The 15,056-nt window shown below is 41.6% G+C and overlaps 1 protein-coding gene across 7 annotated transcripts in view; it reads right to left on the bottom strand.

Moving 5' to 3' along the window:
* VPS13D (vacuolar protein sorting 13 homolog D) overlaps positions 1 to 15,056 on the bottom strand; it is a 100,427-nt gene that overhangs the window by 77,427 nt on the left and 7,944 nt on the right. For all 7 annotated transcript variants that reach the window (XM_064172185.1, XM_064172188.1, XM_064172187.1 and 4 more), the window contains exons 10-24: positions 14,800 to 14,968; positions 13,523 to 13,615; positions 12,647 to 12,851; positions 11,932 to 12,111; positions 11,349 to 11,479; positions 10,586 to 10,658; positions 9,911 to 10,075; positions 8,935 to 9,065; positions 8,166 to 8,298; positions 5,536 to 7,749; positions 5,046 to 5,197; positions 3,268 to 4,302; positions 2,522 to 2,612; positions 1,902 to 2,028; positions 708 to 888 (exon numbers count right to left, since the gene is read on the bottom strand). In XM_064172185.1, the coding sequence (XP_064028255.1) occupies positions 708 to 888; positions 1,902 to 2,028; positions 2,522 to 2,612; positions 3,268 to 4,302; positions 5,046 to 5,197; positions 5,536 to 7,749; positions 8,166 to 8,298; positions 8,935 to 9,065; positions 9,911 to 10,075; positions 10,586 to 10,658; positions 11,349 to 11,479; positions 11,932 to 12,111; positions 12,647 to 12,851; positions 13,523 to 13,615; positions 14,800 to 14,968 (5,080 nt within the window). The remainder of the gene's footprint in view (positions 1 to 707; positions 889 to 1,901; positions 2,029 to 2,521; positions 2,613 to 3,267; positions 4,303 to 5,045; positions 5,198 to 5,535; positions 7,750 to 8,165; positions 8,299 to 8,934; positions 9,066 to 9,910; positions 10,076 to 10,585; positions 10,659 to 11,348; positions 11,480 to 11,931; positions 12,112 to 12,646; positions 12,852 to 13,522; positions 13,616 to 14,799; positions 14,969 to 15,056) is intronic.

Raw genomic sequence — 15,056 nt, 5'->3', positions numbered from 1 at the left:
GCTTATCTGAGAGGCACAGCATACACTGCCCAGCTCTATACTTGAAACAAAGATCACTTAGAAAAGTATTTCCAAAAGGAAAAAAGATTCATTTCACTCAAATGTTTCAGAATCACGTTCAAACTTTCTGATGCACAACAAAACCTTTTAAAATATGCAAGTATTAACTGTCTGTCTTCCAGTTAGAAAAGACTTCTTAGCCAAGACTGTTGATATTAACCATATTAATCCCTCCTCTATTAGGTTTTCTACCAAACAGGCTATGACTGTGGTGATTATTTGTATATTCCATCACACAGAAGTTCAGCATCTCATTTTCTCAGTCTACCAACCACCATACTTAACCAAAGAGCTGTGCAGAACAGGACTTCTCACTTAGCTCTAATACCTGAGTAAGGAGAACCATGTGAACACTGGAGAAACAGGCAAGATTTTTATCTCTTTCTGTCAGCATCACAAAGACAAGAAAACCCCAGTATCGGTGCATACTACAGGATCCAGGTGCCAAGGTTTTAAGTTACGGGCAAACACTTCCAAACAGCAGCAGAAAGGTCCTAAATGCCTTTTAGGTATGAGCCATCTCCAACCAGAACTCTAAAACCTGCCATCCTTTCAACTTGCTGAGCTAATGCATCGAAGTCAACTTTATACTGCATTTCAATTTGCACAAACAGACCAGGAAAGCCCCGACGAAAGCCCAGACATACTGTTTGTCCTTCAATGGCTGCTCTTTGTCGCCCCAAGACATCCTGAAGCTGAGTGAAATGTTGGATGAAAGACACCACCTCTGCCTGGAACCGCTGGGTGTGCACGTACTGAACAGAAGCCATCCGCAGGGTGACACGCATGTCACACTCCCGCTGCAGCAGGGGGTCTGGCCGCCCGTATCTGTGGTAAAGCAACATTTGGCTACCTGAGCTCACTCTACCAACAGAGCTACTCATTTTTTGCAGCCCAAATGGTAATACAGAGGATTTAGCCAGCGTTCACAGTACAGAATTAAAACTATTTCAGTTACAGATATGAGAAACTGAGGGTATATTCATTATCTCTAAGTTAGCAGAGACATCCTCGATGATTTTACACATCTCTACAGTGGCTTACAAGGTTACTCTGCTGCATGACATTACCTTCAAAATCAACTCCATAACATTACTTGGATAATTTCTAATGTAATTAATTCTAGTGGGTGGAAAAGCATCAGAGGGTAGGAGCTACTGGTGGAAAGCCACCAAACATCATAGGACAAGAACTATTGGTGGAAAACAGTCAAACTTCACAGGGTACGAACTATTGCTTTATGCAAGGAAGAACTTCAAGAGTATACTAGGACAAAAGTAAACCTTTAATTAAAAAACTGAGGAGCAATGGAGAATTTATTCCACCAGTTAAAACACTCTTCGATTTCCAAAAAGGAACTACTGTTTTATCTAGAAACAAACTACTATCTATAAATAATTCCAGAAACAACTCTGGAGGGAACTAAAACCTATCTTCCCCACAAGCCATGTATATTGCAGGACAAAGAACGGCTTAGGTTGGAAAGGCCTCGGAGTTGACCTACTCCAACCCCCTGCCATGGCAGGGGAGGCTTCTTAACTAGACATGGTTGCCCAAGCCCTCATCCAACCCGGCCTTGAACACCTCCAGGGAAGTGGCATCCACAACCACTCTGGGCAACCTCTTCCAGGTCTCATCACCCTCATATTGAAGAGCTTCTTCCTAAGATTCAGTCTAAACCTACTCTTACTCAGCTAAAATCATTTAGACTGAAAATGTTCAGAGATTGCATTTGTCTCAAGCATTGAAAGCAGAATTACAAAGGCTGGCAGCTGTGGGTTTGGTTTGGTTTTTTTAGGGGGTGCACTTAATCTCAAGCAGTAAGAAGCTGAAATTCATACTTGTGGATCTGGAAAATGAGTGCTTCTTCACCACTTGTAGTGAAACGCTCTCTGTAAAACTCTCCATGGGCTGTAAGATCACTCAGGGACAGACTTCCAATACTTCCTTGCAGCATTAAATCTCCCTCTGCAAAATCAAAGACAGGGTCCTCAAACACAGGTAAGTCACTGAACCCCTGGAGTTTCTTTTAGTGGGGAAAATTCATTACAAGTAATTAAGTAAACCTTATTTGATCAAACTTTAAGCTCCAAGTTCACAGCAAACCACATTTTTCTGCTACAGATTGGACTAACCCATACATAAGCCTGTGTTTTACGTGGGTGTTGTGATCACACCACTTTTTCTCTACATCAGTACAGACACTACTGTTCTTCTCTGTAAAAGGGAAGTATTAAAATCTTAGCCAACCTCAGTGCTAATGATCAAGGGTTTGACAACTGGGAGGGATGCAAGGATTTAAAATCAAACCTGAACAAGTAAAGGATGAAGAGGTGGGAAGAAAAAATGCACACAAAAACACCACTGAGCACCCACAACAAAAGCATTTCAAATCACAACTCCAATTCACACCTCCTGCTATTTTAAGCTGCATACATCCTCAGCTCTCCAATCTACTCACCAATCAACTCCAAGTGAGCTGCAAGTTTGGAGACACTGGCTTTAGCAAGCTCACTAGTTGTCTTATTCAGTACTAATGACAAGGAATGGACCTGGGCAGACAAAAAGAAAGAGGCTGGTATTAGACATCTTGGAACACCTCATCACTTATTTTTTTCAAGACACTTACACTGCTAACACATGAATTGCAAATAAGAATTATCTGACAGGAGAAAAGTAACCTCTCTGCCTCCTTGTTTGCACATTAGAAGTCTCCCAAAAAGTCAGAACAATCAGGTCATCCACAAATCCCTGCACTGTTACCTTCATCCTTTTCTCTCCCAAGACTTATCATGTTTAGACTGCCGGTCCTCTGGGAAAAGACTACAGATACACAAGATCTACACTTCCCTTAGACTCTCAGGCACAGAACTGACTGGATGGGGCTGGAGGCAGGGAGAGGGTATGAAACTCTATCTGTGAGACCTCCATGGGTGAACCTGAACATTCTACTGCAGTGTCCCTTCAAGTGCCACCCATGTGCTCAGGGAGCATCTCAGAGCAAGGGAGTCAATCGTTTTGCTTCCTGTAACTTCTGCAACTTTAAATTCAAACTACCCCTACACACACTTCAACTCTCCTGTTTCTGACTTGATGTACATTCTCTACTAGAACACCACACATTTGACTTAAATGCCACCTTACGTTTCTATAAACCAGACGTTTTATGACAGACAATCCAAATACTATTTTGCATCTCAAGTATACCTTCAGATCCAGCTTAGTGTTTACAGGCTCTTGGGCTTGAGAAGCGGACAAGGTATTTATTTCTGATTTGATTGTCTGCTGAGTATCTTCAGGTTGCAGCTTCATAGCATGGTTATCAGCAGTGGATCCAATCCCAAAGAAATCCAGTATCACTACCCAAGTTTGCAAAGTTATTAAGACATCTAGGCAATTAAAATCAACATCTACACTACGGTTAATTTTGTTATAGCGAGAAGAGAATTCAGGATGCTTCCTATCCACTAGAAAAATATTGATATGAACTAAGGAATCATCAAAGTTACTTTTTCCACAGGGCAACTTGGATCTGTCTGCTGTTGGAGAAGGAGGTGGAGTCAGAGGATACTCAGAATCTGCATCTTCTTTTGGCTTCTTACGGGAAGCACAAACTGGTCTTTGGTACAGCTGAAAGACATTAGGTGCTTCTTCCATATGGGAAGGCAGGGAACGTGGCATATCTGGGTATTCTACATTGGATACAGAGGGACAGGATTGTGAAAGATATTCCTTGTGAGCTAAACTGGATGGCTTCGGTGCTCCACGGGACACCATGAGATTCTTATACATGGAGTCTGGGTTTTTCTCCAGAAGATCTTCCATCAGCAGGGAACGCAAGGCAATCTGAATAGACAAAGTCTGAGGGTGATCTTTGGCAAACTCAACATCAAAATCTTGAAACTTAAGGCTGACAAGACCTTGGGCACCAAGTGTGAGATCACCACTTAACTGAACCTGGAGCTCTGAGATGTGGAAGTTTGCTTGAATCTGAGTAAAAGATTTTGTTTCCCTGATAGCTAATGACTTGCTTGGAACAGAGCTAAAACTGGAATGGCTGAACAAGCCGTTTTCCTTCCATTCACTTGAGAATTCTGTGCCTGCACTGTGAAGTGATGCCGATGGAGAGCTGTGACAAGTTGAAGACACAGAAGTGGTTGGAAATCTGTTCAGGTCTTCATTATAAATTAAATTATCCAGAGTCTGCAGGACTTGTTCATATACATGCTTTGCTAACACCACCTACAATGCAGAAAAAAACCCAATCATCATGTTAGAGCTCCCTGTGTCGATAAAATCAACATCAAAACTCACGAGTGAAGACTCTGGAATTTCAAATCAGCCCCAAAAAAACTGCCCACAAGTTAAAAATAATCCCAAACAAGGTTCAATGCAAAGTTGAAGCAAAACAGTTTATAAGATGCCACAGTCCGAAAACATACAGAAGAGGACACCTTGTATTGCTAAGCAAAAACGTCCACACAGAGTCAGCCAAAAATAATTCACCATACAAGCCAGCCTTAATTCACTGTGCTGAGATTATACAGTAATACATGGAAAAAACACCCTGCTTAGCATTACAAGTTTCAGCTTCCTCTATTTACAATCAGCTCCTGCAGAGGCTTTTTCAAGATAATGGCACTTCCATGCTTAGTTTCTACTGGAACTGTAAACAAACATACCTGGAGAGTGGCATATTTGTTTTTCCCTCCATGACAGACGTTCAGGCTAAGTCAAAGTTAGACGAATTCATAAAGACGTCTAGGATGTCCCAAAACAAGTTATTAAGACTTCAGACTGTCTCTCCTAACCACACATGTAAGGATCTGATTTCTTAACTACCACCACAATAAACCTGAAGTGCCACTTATCTCCTAGGCAGAGAAATACTTTTTTATTAATAGATTGGTTTGGGTTGGAAGGGACCTTGCAGATCATTTAAGTTTCAACTCCTGAGGCACTGGGGTATGGATCCATTACTGTACCTGAAGTGGGTTCACAAATTTCCCTTCAATCTTCATAATGCTTGATATTCCAAAGTCTTCATTACTGAGAGGAAAAGTTACATCCAAATCTCTCTCTAGTGGTATCTTTTCCAACCGAAATTGGATGGTGGTGTTGTTCAGAATGTGGAAAGCTGTTGGAGTAGAATGAAAACATTACCTTAAGTGAATGGATTATCCTAGAAGGCTGCAGAGCAGAGGTAGCATAGCAGCTATTGAACTTGCTGAGAATCTCTTGGCAATGCTAAAATAAGTAAATATGGCTATGTTTGGATCAATTTCTGCATGAGATGCTCCAGGCAGTTTTTGCTTAGGAGACTAGAAGTGGATATAAACAAAGTAACTTGCTCGCTGTAATTAAACTTGAGCAGTGTATTTCAGGAGGATATCCGATCAGATCTATGGGCAATACACACCTGCAGTACCACCTACCACTCGTGTTAAATAATTAGAAGCCCTCTAATTAACATACCATGGCCTTTATGTAATGATTCAAAGAAGTCATGACGAGTAAAATGAGATTCTTCCTGGCCATTAATGCTAGCAGGACCTGAAGAATGCAGCCCATGAGCTATTTCACTTGCAGGCTCCTTCTTGCTTGTAGATTGGCTGCTATTTAAAGAATACATTTTTATGTCCTTAATTTCAACTTGCAGTCTATCACTTGTAGATTCATCTTCTCCTGGCACAAAATTCTGAATAGATATTTGTCCTAGGTGACCTACAAGCAGCTCAGAGCTACCAGGCTTCCGAGGTACTGAGACGATTGGGGATTCAATGTTCACATTTAGTATCAGCTTAATAGTGTCGCTTTGGAGAGGCTGTGATCTGAACGCGTAGCCTTCGTTATCTTCCGCGTTGGCAGCATCTCTCGGTCGTGGTGTGGTGTCAAACAGAGAGACCATCTCAGTGTACTCTGCAGTCTTAGTTGCCAAAACTGTAGTGACTTTCGAAGCTGCACTTTTCAGCATGCTGCGGAAATTCTCTTCCAGTTCATCCATCGACAGAGTCAGCTCCTTGAGAAATTTAGCTGAGTGGTTGTAGTGCAAGGAGGCCATCTTGAGGTTGAGAGAACATTCCTCCTTTGACTTTTCTGTGAAGGTGAAGCTTAAAGCATCTGGAAGGCTATTTCCATCGAGTCTGAAGAATAAAGATTCAAAGTAGTCATCCCCAATGAGACCTTCGTACCTTCCTGTATTCCCTATGCTGACAACATAATGGTTCTTCACACTATCTTGTGTTAGGTCCATCAGGTGAAGGCATCCCAGAGAGCCATTTACATCCAGTTTACTGCACATGGAGACATTGACTTTGGTGCCACCAATACTGGCTGTGGCAATTTTTCTGCCATATTTTTCTCCATTTGTCATGCCAACTGTCCTGAGGAGCAGTATATTTAACCGGTGAATATCAACTGCTACCTCTGTATTCTGTATATAAGTGGACTGAAAGGTTTCCTGTTCCCTCCAATCTCTTTCCAAGTCAGTTATTAAAGGCTGAGGACTAGAATCTTCTTTCTCCTTTGGGAAGGACTTCTGGAGAAATCCAATCAGTTCAACAATAGTCTCTGGATTAAGGATGATATCCAGGTTGTTCACCTGCACAGAGATCACCTGCAGACTGCTATCCAGATTCATTGATGGGCATTCTGCACTCACAAACTGATACTCCAATTTTATCAGGGACTCTTGATCTTTCCCGTTGTTACTAGCTGAGGTATTCAAGGCTGTAGCACATCTCCCTGTCAAACTTGCTACATCAGTGGGACGTGTGTGACATGGCCCAGAAACTGGGGACTGAGCCCTGCTGTCTCGAAGACTTCCTGTTGGCACATCAAAACTCAGATTCTTATGAGAAGCCATCAAAAGGTCAAAATCTGTTCCATATGTTTGCATTGTGTCAACCAGCAAGAGGCCATGAACAGTCAGGGACACTTCTGCATCATATGGCCTCTTCACAAAGTGGGCATTGGTGCCAAAAACCTTGAGCACAGAGATATACCGTCCGTTACTTTCCACGCCCAGCTGCATACAGTTCACTTTGAATTCAGCCAGAAGCAGCTGAGACTCAACAAGAACTTCCCTGGTGTGCTGCTCCAGCGTTACAATGCTCTGTGTTAGGTTCATTACAGAGTCGTGCAAACTGCCAAGCTGCTCTACCCCTGCAAAGATCTTGTCTTTCCCCAAATGCAGGGCATCAGAAGGCTTAGTTTCAGATGTACTCAGCTGCGTGCAACAGTTCTTCAGAGCCAGTATCTTGTCCTCATTGATGTGAATTTTCAAGTCTGGCAAATTGCCAGACAAGACAGCTCCTGGGTACTTTGGGTCAGAGGTGTAGATCAACCTGCGCTCCAACTGCAGGTGAACGTTGAACTTTTCTACCACGTGAGTTGGACCCACATCACTGTCTTGAACATGCTTCCAGTTGTCCTTCACACGGCCCACCATGATCTGAAGGTCCATAAATGAAAGTGTGTATGTCTCGTACATTTTTTTACTCATCAGGTGTGCCTGCAGCTGCTCTTCACTTATTTCTACGCCAGTGAGATCAGACATTTTGATGCTGCTACTAGTGTTAGATTCTGGTGGTGGAGTATTGGGAGGAGTTGCAAGAGGTGTTTTATATTCTTCATCACTCAATTCATTGACTTCTGAAGAAACAGTATCTGCACTCCTCTTAGATTGCTCTGTGGATTAAAAAACAACAGTAGACAAACAGACAGAAGTATTCTCCTCCCTTCATTGCCTGATCAGCCTGTCTGAAGGTGTATTTTTTAAACACAAGGCCTATCAGTGCTGGTTTTGCCTCCTCTCACTGTCATTTTTTATTTTGCAGCAGGAAATTTACTACACTTCCCTTACATGTATGCAGATGCCAGTCACAACCTCTTTTAGAACCCATTAAAAGACACCTTTGGCTCATTTTTAACTCACCTACAATCACTACAAGACTTAAGTTGTTAAAAAATAAATCTGTGACTCTGCCTTTGTAATTCTCTTTGATCCTCAAATTATGATGTGACCTTTAGACATCTCTACTCTCTAGAGAGACACTAGGAGAAGGTGAGAAGAAAAGGAAAGCAGTAGTAACTCTAGATCATACCTTGAGAATTGGTAAGTAATATTCTTCCCAGATCTACAACAACTAACACTGGATCCACACATTTGAAATCATCAGGGAAGATCACCTGAGGGGCAGAAATATCAAGGCACACAGTCCAACTTTTGCTGTTTTCCTAAAAGTTAAGAAGATAAAACAGCCCATAAGAAATCACTTCCCCTCATATGTCAAACAAATCAATCTAGTTAACCACTAGAGCTAAAACAGCACAAAGAGCTAACCTGCACAACCTTCAGCTACACTGAACTCTGGCAGCTTATTAAACAACAGGCTCCCACCAGAGTCAACGAACAGACACTTTAAGTAGGTGAAACATCCCATGTTATGTCCCGCTCCAGAGGGACTCCCATCGCTAAGATGAGGAGTCAATCTACCTCCACAGCTAACAGAAGGCATCATCCTTTTACACAACACTGGATCAGACAAATCTTTGTCAAGGCCATCCATAAATTCAGTAACATTGATGCAACAGAGCTCCAGTGGAGACCAGAGCCAACTAGCTGGCATGAAGTCATCTCAGTAGCAGGGTAAAGAACATAAAAATACTATTATGCCTTTAATCAGAACAGGTCTGCACCACAAAGACAGACTGGCAGCAAAGGGAATACTACAATAGCACATGTAAAACTCTCCACTCTGTAACAGAACACCACAGAAACTAACCACAAAAAACTCCCATTCTTACAAGCTTCAAGTGCAAAAACATACACCAAGAAAAGCCTACATAAACAATTTGGGGGCAAAAACTTACAATGAAGTCTCCTACTAGTAAACGATCAATAGTTTGCCTGATTTCAGCTTTTGTCTGCATTTTCAGCTTGTTGTACTGTCTTCTGGCAGCTTCAGCCACTCTTGCCTCTAACTCAGACTGATAGCCAAAACCTGTACAAGAGATATGAAATGGACTAGGTATAATTTTGCTCATCTGTTATTGAATCAGGAAAAAGGAAAGTTAGAATACAAAGAGCAAAAAGAAAAGCTTTTAGTTTCAGCAGTACAATAGAGGACAGGAAAAGAGAGCAGGTGAAAGCTGCACTTAGACACCAAGTTGCTTCACAGAGAAAAAACAAAGCATCTAAGCACAGAAAAATGCCACTAAAAGAACACCTCCCAGACTTCCTTCTAGTTTGGAAAGACATTGTCTGGTTCATATGACAGACCTTTGACCTGAGTTGCTAAATTTGAGGGAGACAGAGCAGGTGATAAGTATGGCAGCAGAGGAAATGCTGACTAAATGTCCAGGCAGTCTTTTTGGTTTGGTTGTTGGCTTGTTTGATTGACACTTTAGCTCTAAGACTTACTGAATACTCTCACCTTGTGAGAAAAGGTAAATGTCATCCTCTGTACCAGATAACTTCAACCTTTTGCTGTTTGCCAAAAAATCAGCTCTCCATTGTCTTCCAGGAGAGACTGCAGAAACAGGCCTCCCTGTTTACGCATTGTCATTTAGGCAGCATGAACACCCACCATGTGGAACAGCAGCCACTTGCAATTCTAAAGCAGAAATTTCAGGAGTCTGCCCCAGTAAAATACCCTGATTTGATTAATGAAGCAAGCAACAAAAAACATCCAGAGAAGACTCAAGAGTATGGTGTGATCTGAAGGGGAGATTGATTAGCGCATTATATTTCTAAGAACGAAAATAAACAGAAGCCAAAGAGAAAAAGAGTTGTAATACCACCCAGATATCCCCAACCCCACCAAAAAAAAGCACATTAAAGGTTAACCTGAGGTATGAACCCTTCCCTTGTAGAAGAAGTCAGCGACTTTCTTAATGGCTTGTGGATTGTAAATAATATTTAGAGGTCTGGTACTGACTTCCAGGCGCCTCTCAAAACCGCTGTGGATTGGATTTCTCTCATAAAGCATCTCAAACACTGGGGCATCAGGATCTGCAACCGAGGAAGAAATCAGTTCCAAAAAGCAGTTGTAAAAACACCCAAACCAAACTAATGGACAAACGCAAAAAAGCTAACCCCAAAGAATTTCATCACACATTTTCAATTGGCAGTACTAAGTAGGGCTTCCGACAATTCTTGGGTGACAGAAAAGCAAGACTGACTTCTACCATCAACAGAATTGGACAGACCTGTGCGTACAGGAACGCTGTCAGGACCAGGGTCCTAATGCCGAACTCCTGACATTTTTCTTCCATTTTTTTAAACCAAGACAAAGAGCAAGTGCAACTCCCACTGTCTTCAAATACTTCCCCTCTTACTCATGCCACTCAAAGTCAACTCACACACACCCTTCTATCTGAGCAAAGCCTCTAGGATTTTACCTTGCTATCTGCAAAAAACCTTTGCATGAATTCCAACTTTAGACACTCAGCTTTGAAAGTTCTGCTCTGTAGGAATTCTATCATACATTTGTTATCTCCAAACATAAAATGAGATCTTTACCAGTGTTCTGATTAGTAATTTCTGAGGACAAACTCTGGAGTCCAAAGGAAGACATGCAGCCAACTTCTTTTTGCTGGTAAGAATTTAGAAAGAAAAAGATTGTTCAGGTAAAATCAACTAAGTCACCTCATAGAAGCATAAAAGCCTTTTTTTGTACTAGTCTCAGGGTGAGTGTGCAGGTTAATATATAACCATCTCAGACTATACATATAATAAACTTGCACGATGTAGCCAAAGAAGAGAAGTATGACGAAAGCTCCAGTTGTCTATTCAAGAGCAGGCAAAGAGCAAACTTGAGCCAGTTCTGTACAAAAGACAAAGTACATTCACTTGCTGTTTGCTCAGGAGAGATATTTGAAATCTTTTCATCACTCCATTTAGAAGGAAGGAAAAAAAATAAATCTCTATTTCTGCTCTAGGTGCATCAGCACAGAGATGAGATAAACCGTGCTGGGACCCAAGAGCTATACCAAACAGAACAATCACTGGTTAGACAGCAATGCTTCAAAACGTTCCGAAAATCAAACCTTGTTCAACAGGTTATCCCCATCCCACAGACAGAACTGCAGGATTAACACTGCAAGCACGCAGAGCAAACAGTGAGCTTCGGAAAAGGAAGGAAAAATTAAGTCCGACGAGGGGAATTTTTCCTCAAGAAAAGAGAGCATGTGCTCTCTTTCTGAGATAACACAAATCAAGAGTAATGTCTTGAGTACTAATGCCTCCCATAGAGTAAGCTCAAGAGAGTTTACTTTTCACCTACTGGATTGGGGAAAACAAGAACTGGAAAGATGGTCCCTTCGGTTGCCAAATCCCTCAGAAAAAGACCACCGAGACGGACTTTGAGAAGGGAGGAGTTTCTGCAAGGAAGGGATTCTGCTAAAATCTTCACACCTGGAACAGAAACACAGGAACTGCTTTTATTTCTTCCAGTACACAGCACAAGTTTTATTTGCATATTACAGGTAACAGTCCAGCAAATAAGCCTTTTGCAAGGGCTTATGGATCAAATCATAACATATTTTATGTTGGAAGGGACCTTTAAAGCTCATCTAGACCAAGCCCATACACTCCCTTCTGTTTAAAGAAGACAGAGATACATCACAAGGACTATGAAGCAAATATTTCTACCACTGTCTTCCTTTCACAATGTCTAAAATGAGAGTTCTCACACATTCAAAAAGAGAAATTAACTTCCACTGATCTATCAATTTCCAGAAGCTGTTTTCACCTTTTAAATTTGAACTTTGTTTCAGTACAGTTATCCAAAGAGTTAAAAATCAAAGGAAGGGCTAACAGTGGACAAAGCTTTGGTCTTTGAGAAAGAAGAGAAACTGACTTAATACCTGAAAACTCCATCTGCATAAAAGCAGTCTCCTCAGTATGCATCATCTTCTTCTTCTTATGCAGCAGAGTGAAAGAACCACCCTGCAACTTTAGATTTAATTTAGCAAAAACATGATCTCTCTTTGTAAAGGTGTTCATGCTAGAAGCATCTGCAGCAGGATCAAAAAATTCATCTGCACCTAATTAAAAAAATGACAAAACACACTACATAAGTTTCTGGAAGCTACTGAAGAATAAAAGAGAGTTTCACTGAATTTGAAAACAGATTTCCCTAGATCTAGAAGACAAAAATATACACAAAAATTTGAGTAGATATACCTCCTTCCTTAATAAAACTGAATGTCTTATAGAGCTCTCTTTTAATTAAGGTAAATGTAAACCTTAGTTTACACAAATTCCAGTACTCTTAATGTTACACCCAGCCACATCATGCTACCTGACCTTCGCCCACCTGAAAAGGTCCCAAAGCTCTCTGCCATAAATTATAGTGGAAACCAATATATTCATATATCCCTTTCAAAATAAGCAGGTACACCAGGCACTGTGATTGTGTGGACAGACTGCCAAGCTTTAGACAGGCTCTGCTGCCCAAGTAGACCAGATGACACACAACCTTTGAACAGTGCAGAACCAGAGAGTTGTTTCTGTTCACCTTCACCAGGTATCCAACTATGGCAGCCTTGAAAACAAACAGAAAACTCTGGATTTCCATACCCAGTATTTCTTCTGGATTCCACTGCTCCTTTGGGTCTGGAAGCAGCCCTTCAAAAGGTTCACCTTCGTATGTTTGCTGAGCATATCCATACCAACCTCCCCAGCCAGGAAACCAAGACTGGAGGTACTGAAGCATCCCAGTGCCATGTGCAGATTCTGTGGGAGGGGAGCCTCCAGGAGTATCAGGCAATGGCTCTTTAATACTCTATATTTGAACATTGAGTGAAGGAGTATCACAACCATATAGAAAAGTCACAATAAAACTTCCATCTATTATTTACTCAGCACTCTTCAGTACACCAGCAAGGGTATTTTCAATCAGTAATTAGCTTCTTAGGAGAGCAGCAGAAAAGAAATAACATACCACGAGTTAAGTGCTGCATATTCATACATGAAGCCATATGGCATTATTTGAATCTTGGAGTAGAAACACTAATACAAAGAAAGTCATTTGATATCATAAAAAGCTCTCAACTGCAGCAGCTCTCTGTGGAAGGCAACAGACACTGTGCCATTACAGAGACCAGTTCATATTTTATGAAGCATGCTCAGGAAGCCATCTACATAAGGCTCATTTCTGCCATACATTTCAAAAACACTCACTGTAGCCCTTCACCTTCACTCTCTGCTTTTAACATCAAGAGTACCTGCCCTAGGAATTCTGGCAAAGATACTGTTGAGGAAGATCATTGTAAGACCAGGCAAAACATTTCACTGCACAAGTGACACTAGAGTAAGGACCGCAGGAAGCGAGCACTGTTTGAGATTTCAGGGTCAATGCCACACTTGCAAATGCTACTGCCCTCCAGCAGAGCAGAACACAACACCTCACAAGGTCTCACTGCAAGATCACCCCATGTGCAGAATGCTCCTCACCTCAGCTAGGTCATGGAATTTATCATGAACTATCTCATATAGTATCTTCAGCTCTTCATAGGTTTGCTCATCTTCAATACGACGCATTTCTGCCTGAAAAGACACAAAAGGTAAAGTCACTGCTCTACAGGAATACAGCATCTTGTTCACTGACGCTCCTGCGCCACGCCAGAGATTCACAAAGCAAACTGCCATGGCATTAATGGTATCCAAATGCCTAAGCAGATGAAGAGGTCATGGAGGCAACCAAAACAACTTACATCCTCCAGTACTCCAAAGGTTACTGAGGTTTATTTCCATCGCAAAGTGCATTATTGTAACAGTTTTCATGGTAAAAATCCACTGCCCAACTCCATCCTCCTGTCAGTATGCAGCACAGAACTCAAAACCAAGGAAAACAACATGATATAATGGGATGCCTAGCTTAGCCAGGAGCAGAAAACCTTCTATGTTAAGCAAAGAAAGTAGAGAAAACGAACTGCACAAATTAGGAGAATGTGGTTTTCACACTCGGTGACTAGGGGATGTTGTCTTCTTTGTACTAATTAAGAAGTTGCTTGTGGAAGCTTAAGCCTACAAAAAATAGCTAATGGAACTAGGAAGCAAAAGGCAATTTTCAGTCCAGTGGCAACATTTCACTGCTCTGCTAGAGACAACACTCACTGGATGAATGTAAAAGTCTCCTGCTTTGCCAGAGACTGTTGAATTTCCAGTACAATGACCTAATCCTGCAGTTCATGTCTGCATAACACAAGTAAGGATGACATACAACGTAAAGCATCATAGAATTGCACCCATAACCAAGATGAGTGAGATATATGGTGGCCAAAGCCCTAACACAGTTAGAGGTAAAAAGCAGCTCATTACAGTTCCTGGGTTCTCTCTCTGAAAACCTATGGGGCACTTTCTCTCTAAATTCTAAAATCAACTGGAGAAAACCAAAAAGCAACAAAGCATCCCCAAACACAGCCACCTAATTATACATTTTCCCAACCACATGGGTGACCTGACACACTTCTGGTATTTACACACTTTGGAGTCTACAGAGAACAGGAGTTAAGCAAGCATGTCACAGCCTGACATGAGCATCCTATGAGAGTTAATCCTATTTTTGGAGAAAACCAGTTACAGCTCAAAAAAAAAGAGACAGCTTTTGCAGGGCGAAACAAAGACAAAAGAGCCGTGCAGGTTGTTCAGTGAAAACAGCCTGCAGATTCTGATTTTGGGAACATGAAACAAATAAAATACAACAGTGTAGAAAACTCAAATCTAAATACCTGCTCTGCAGCAGACAGTGGTTCCCCCTTCAACTTGCTGTAATACATGTCAGTGTAAGACACTGCATCTTGGGCCCGATGTAACGCGAACTCCCAGGTGGAGCGTTGCCTCTGCTCCCTGATCTCTGACAGACTGGCATTCAAAGCAAAGATCCACCACTCCCGGCAGCTGAAATGGTTTAAAATCACTGTATTACAGCATTTCCAAACCCACAGGTGCATGTCAAACTGCTGAAAGGTCCAGGAGAGGTTCAGTG

This window comes from Pogoniulus pusillus, chromosome 36, assembly GCF_015220805.1.
Source record: "Pogoniulus pusillus isolate bPogPus1 chromosome 36, bPogPus1.pri, whole genome shotgun sequence".
Taxonomy (NCBI): domain Eukaryota; kingdom Metazoa; phylum Chordata; class Aves; order Piciformes; family Lybiidae; genus Pogoniulus; species Pogoniulus pusillus.
Note: the sequence above shows the minus strand (reverse complement) of the source record. Positions and strands in the feature narration are given on the sequence as shown.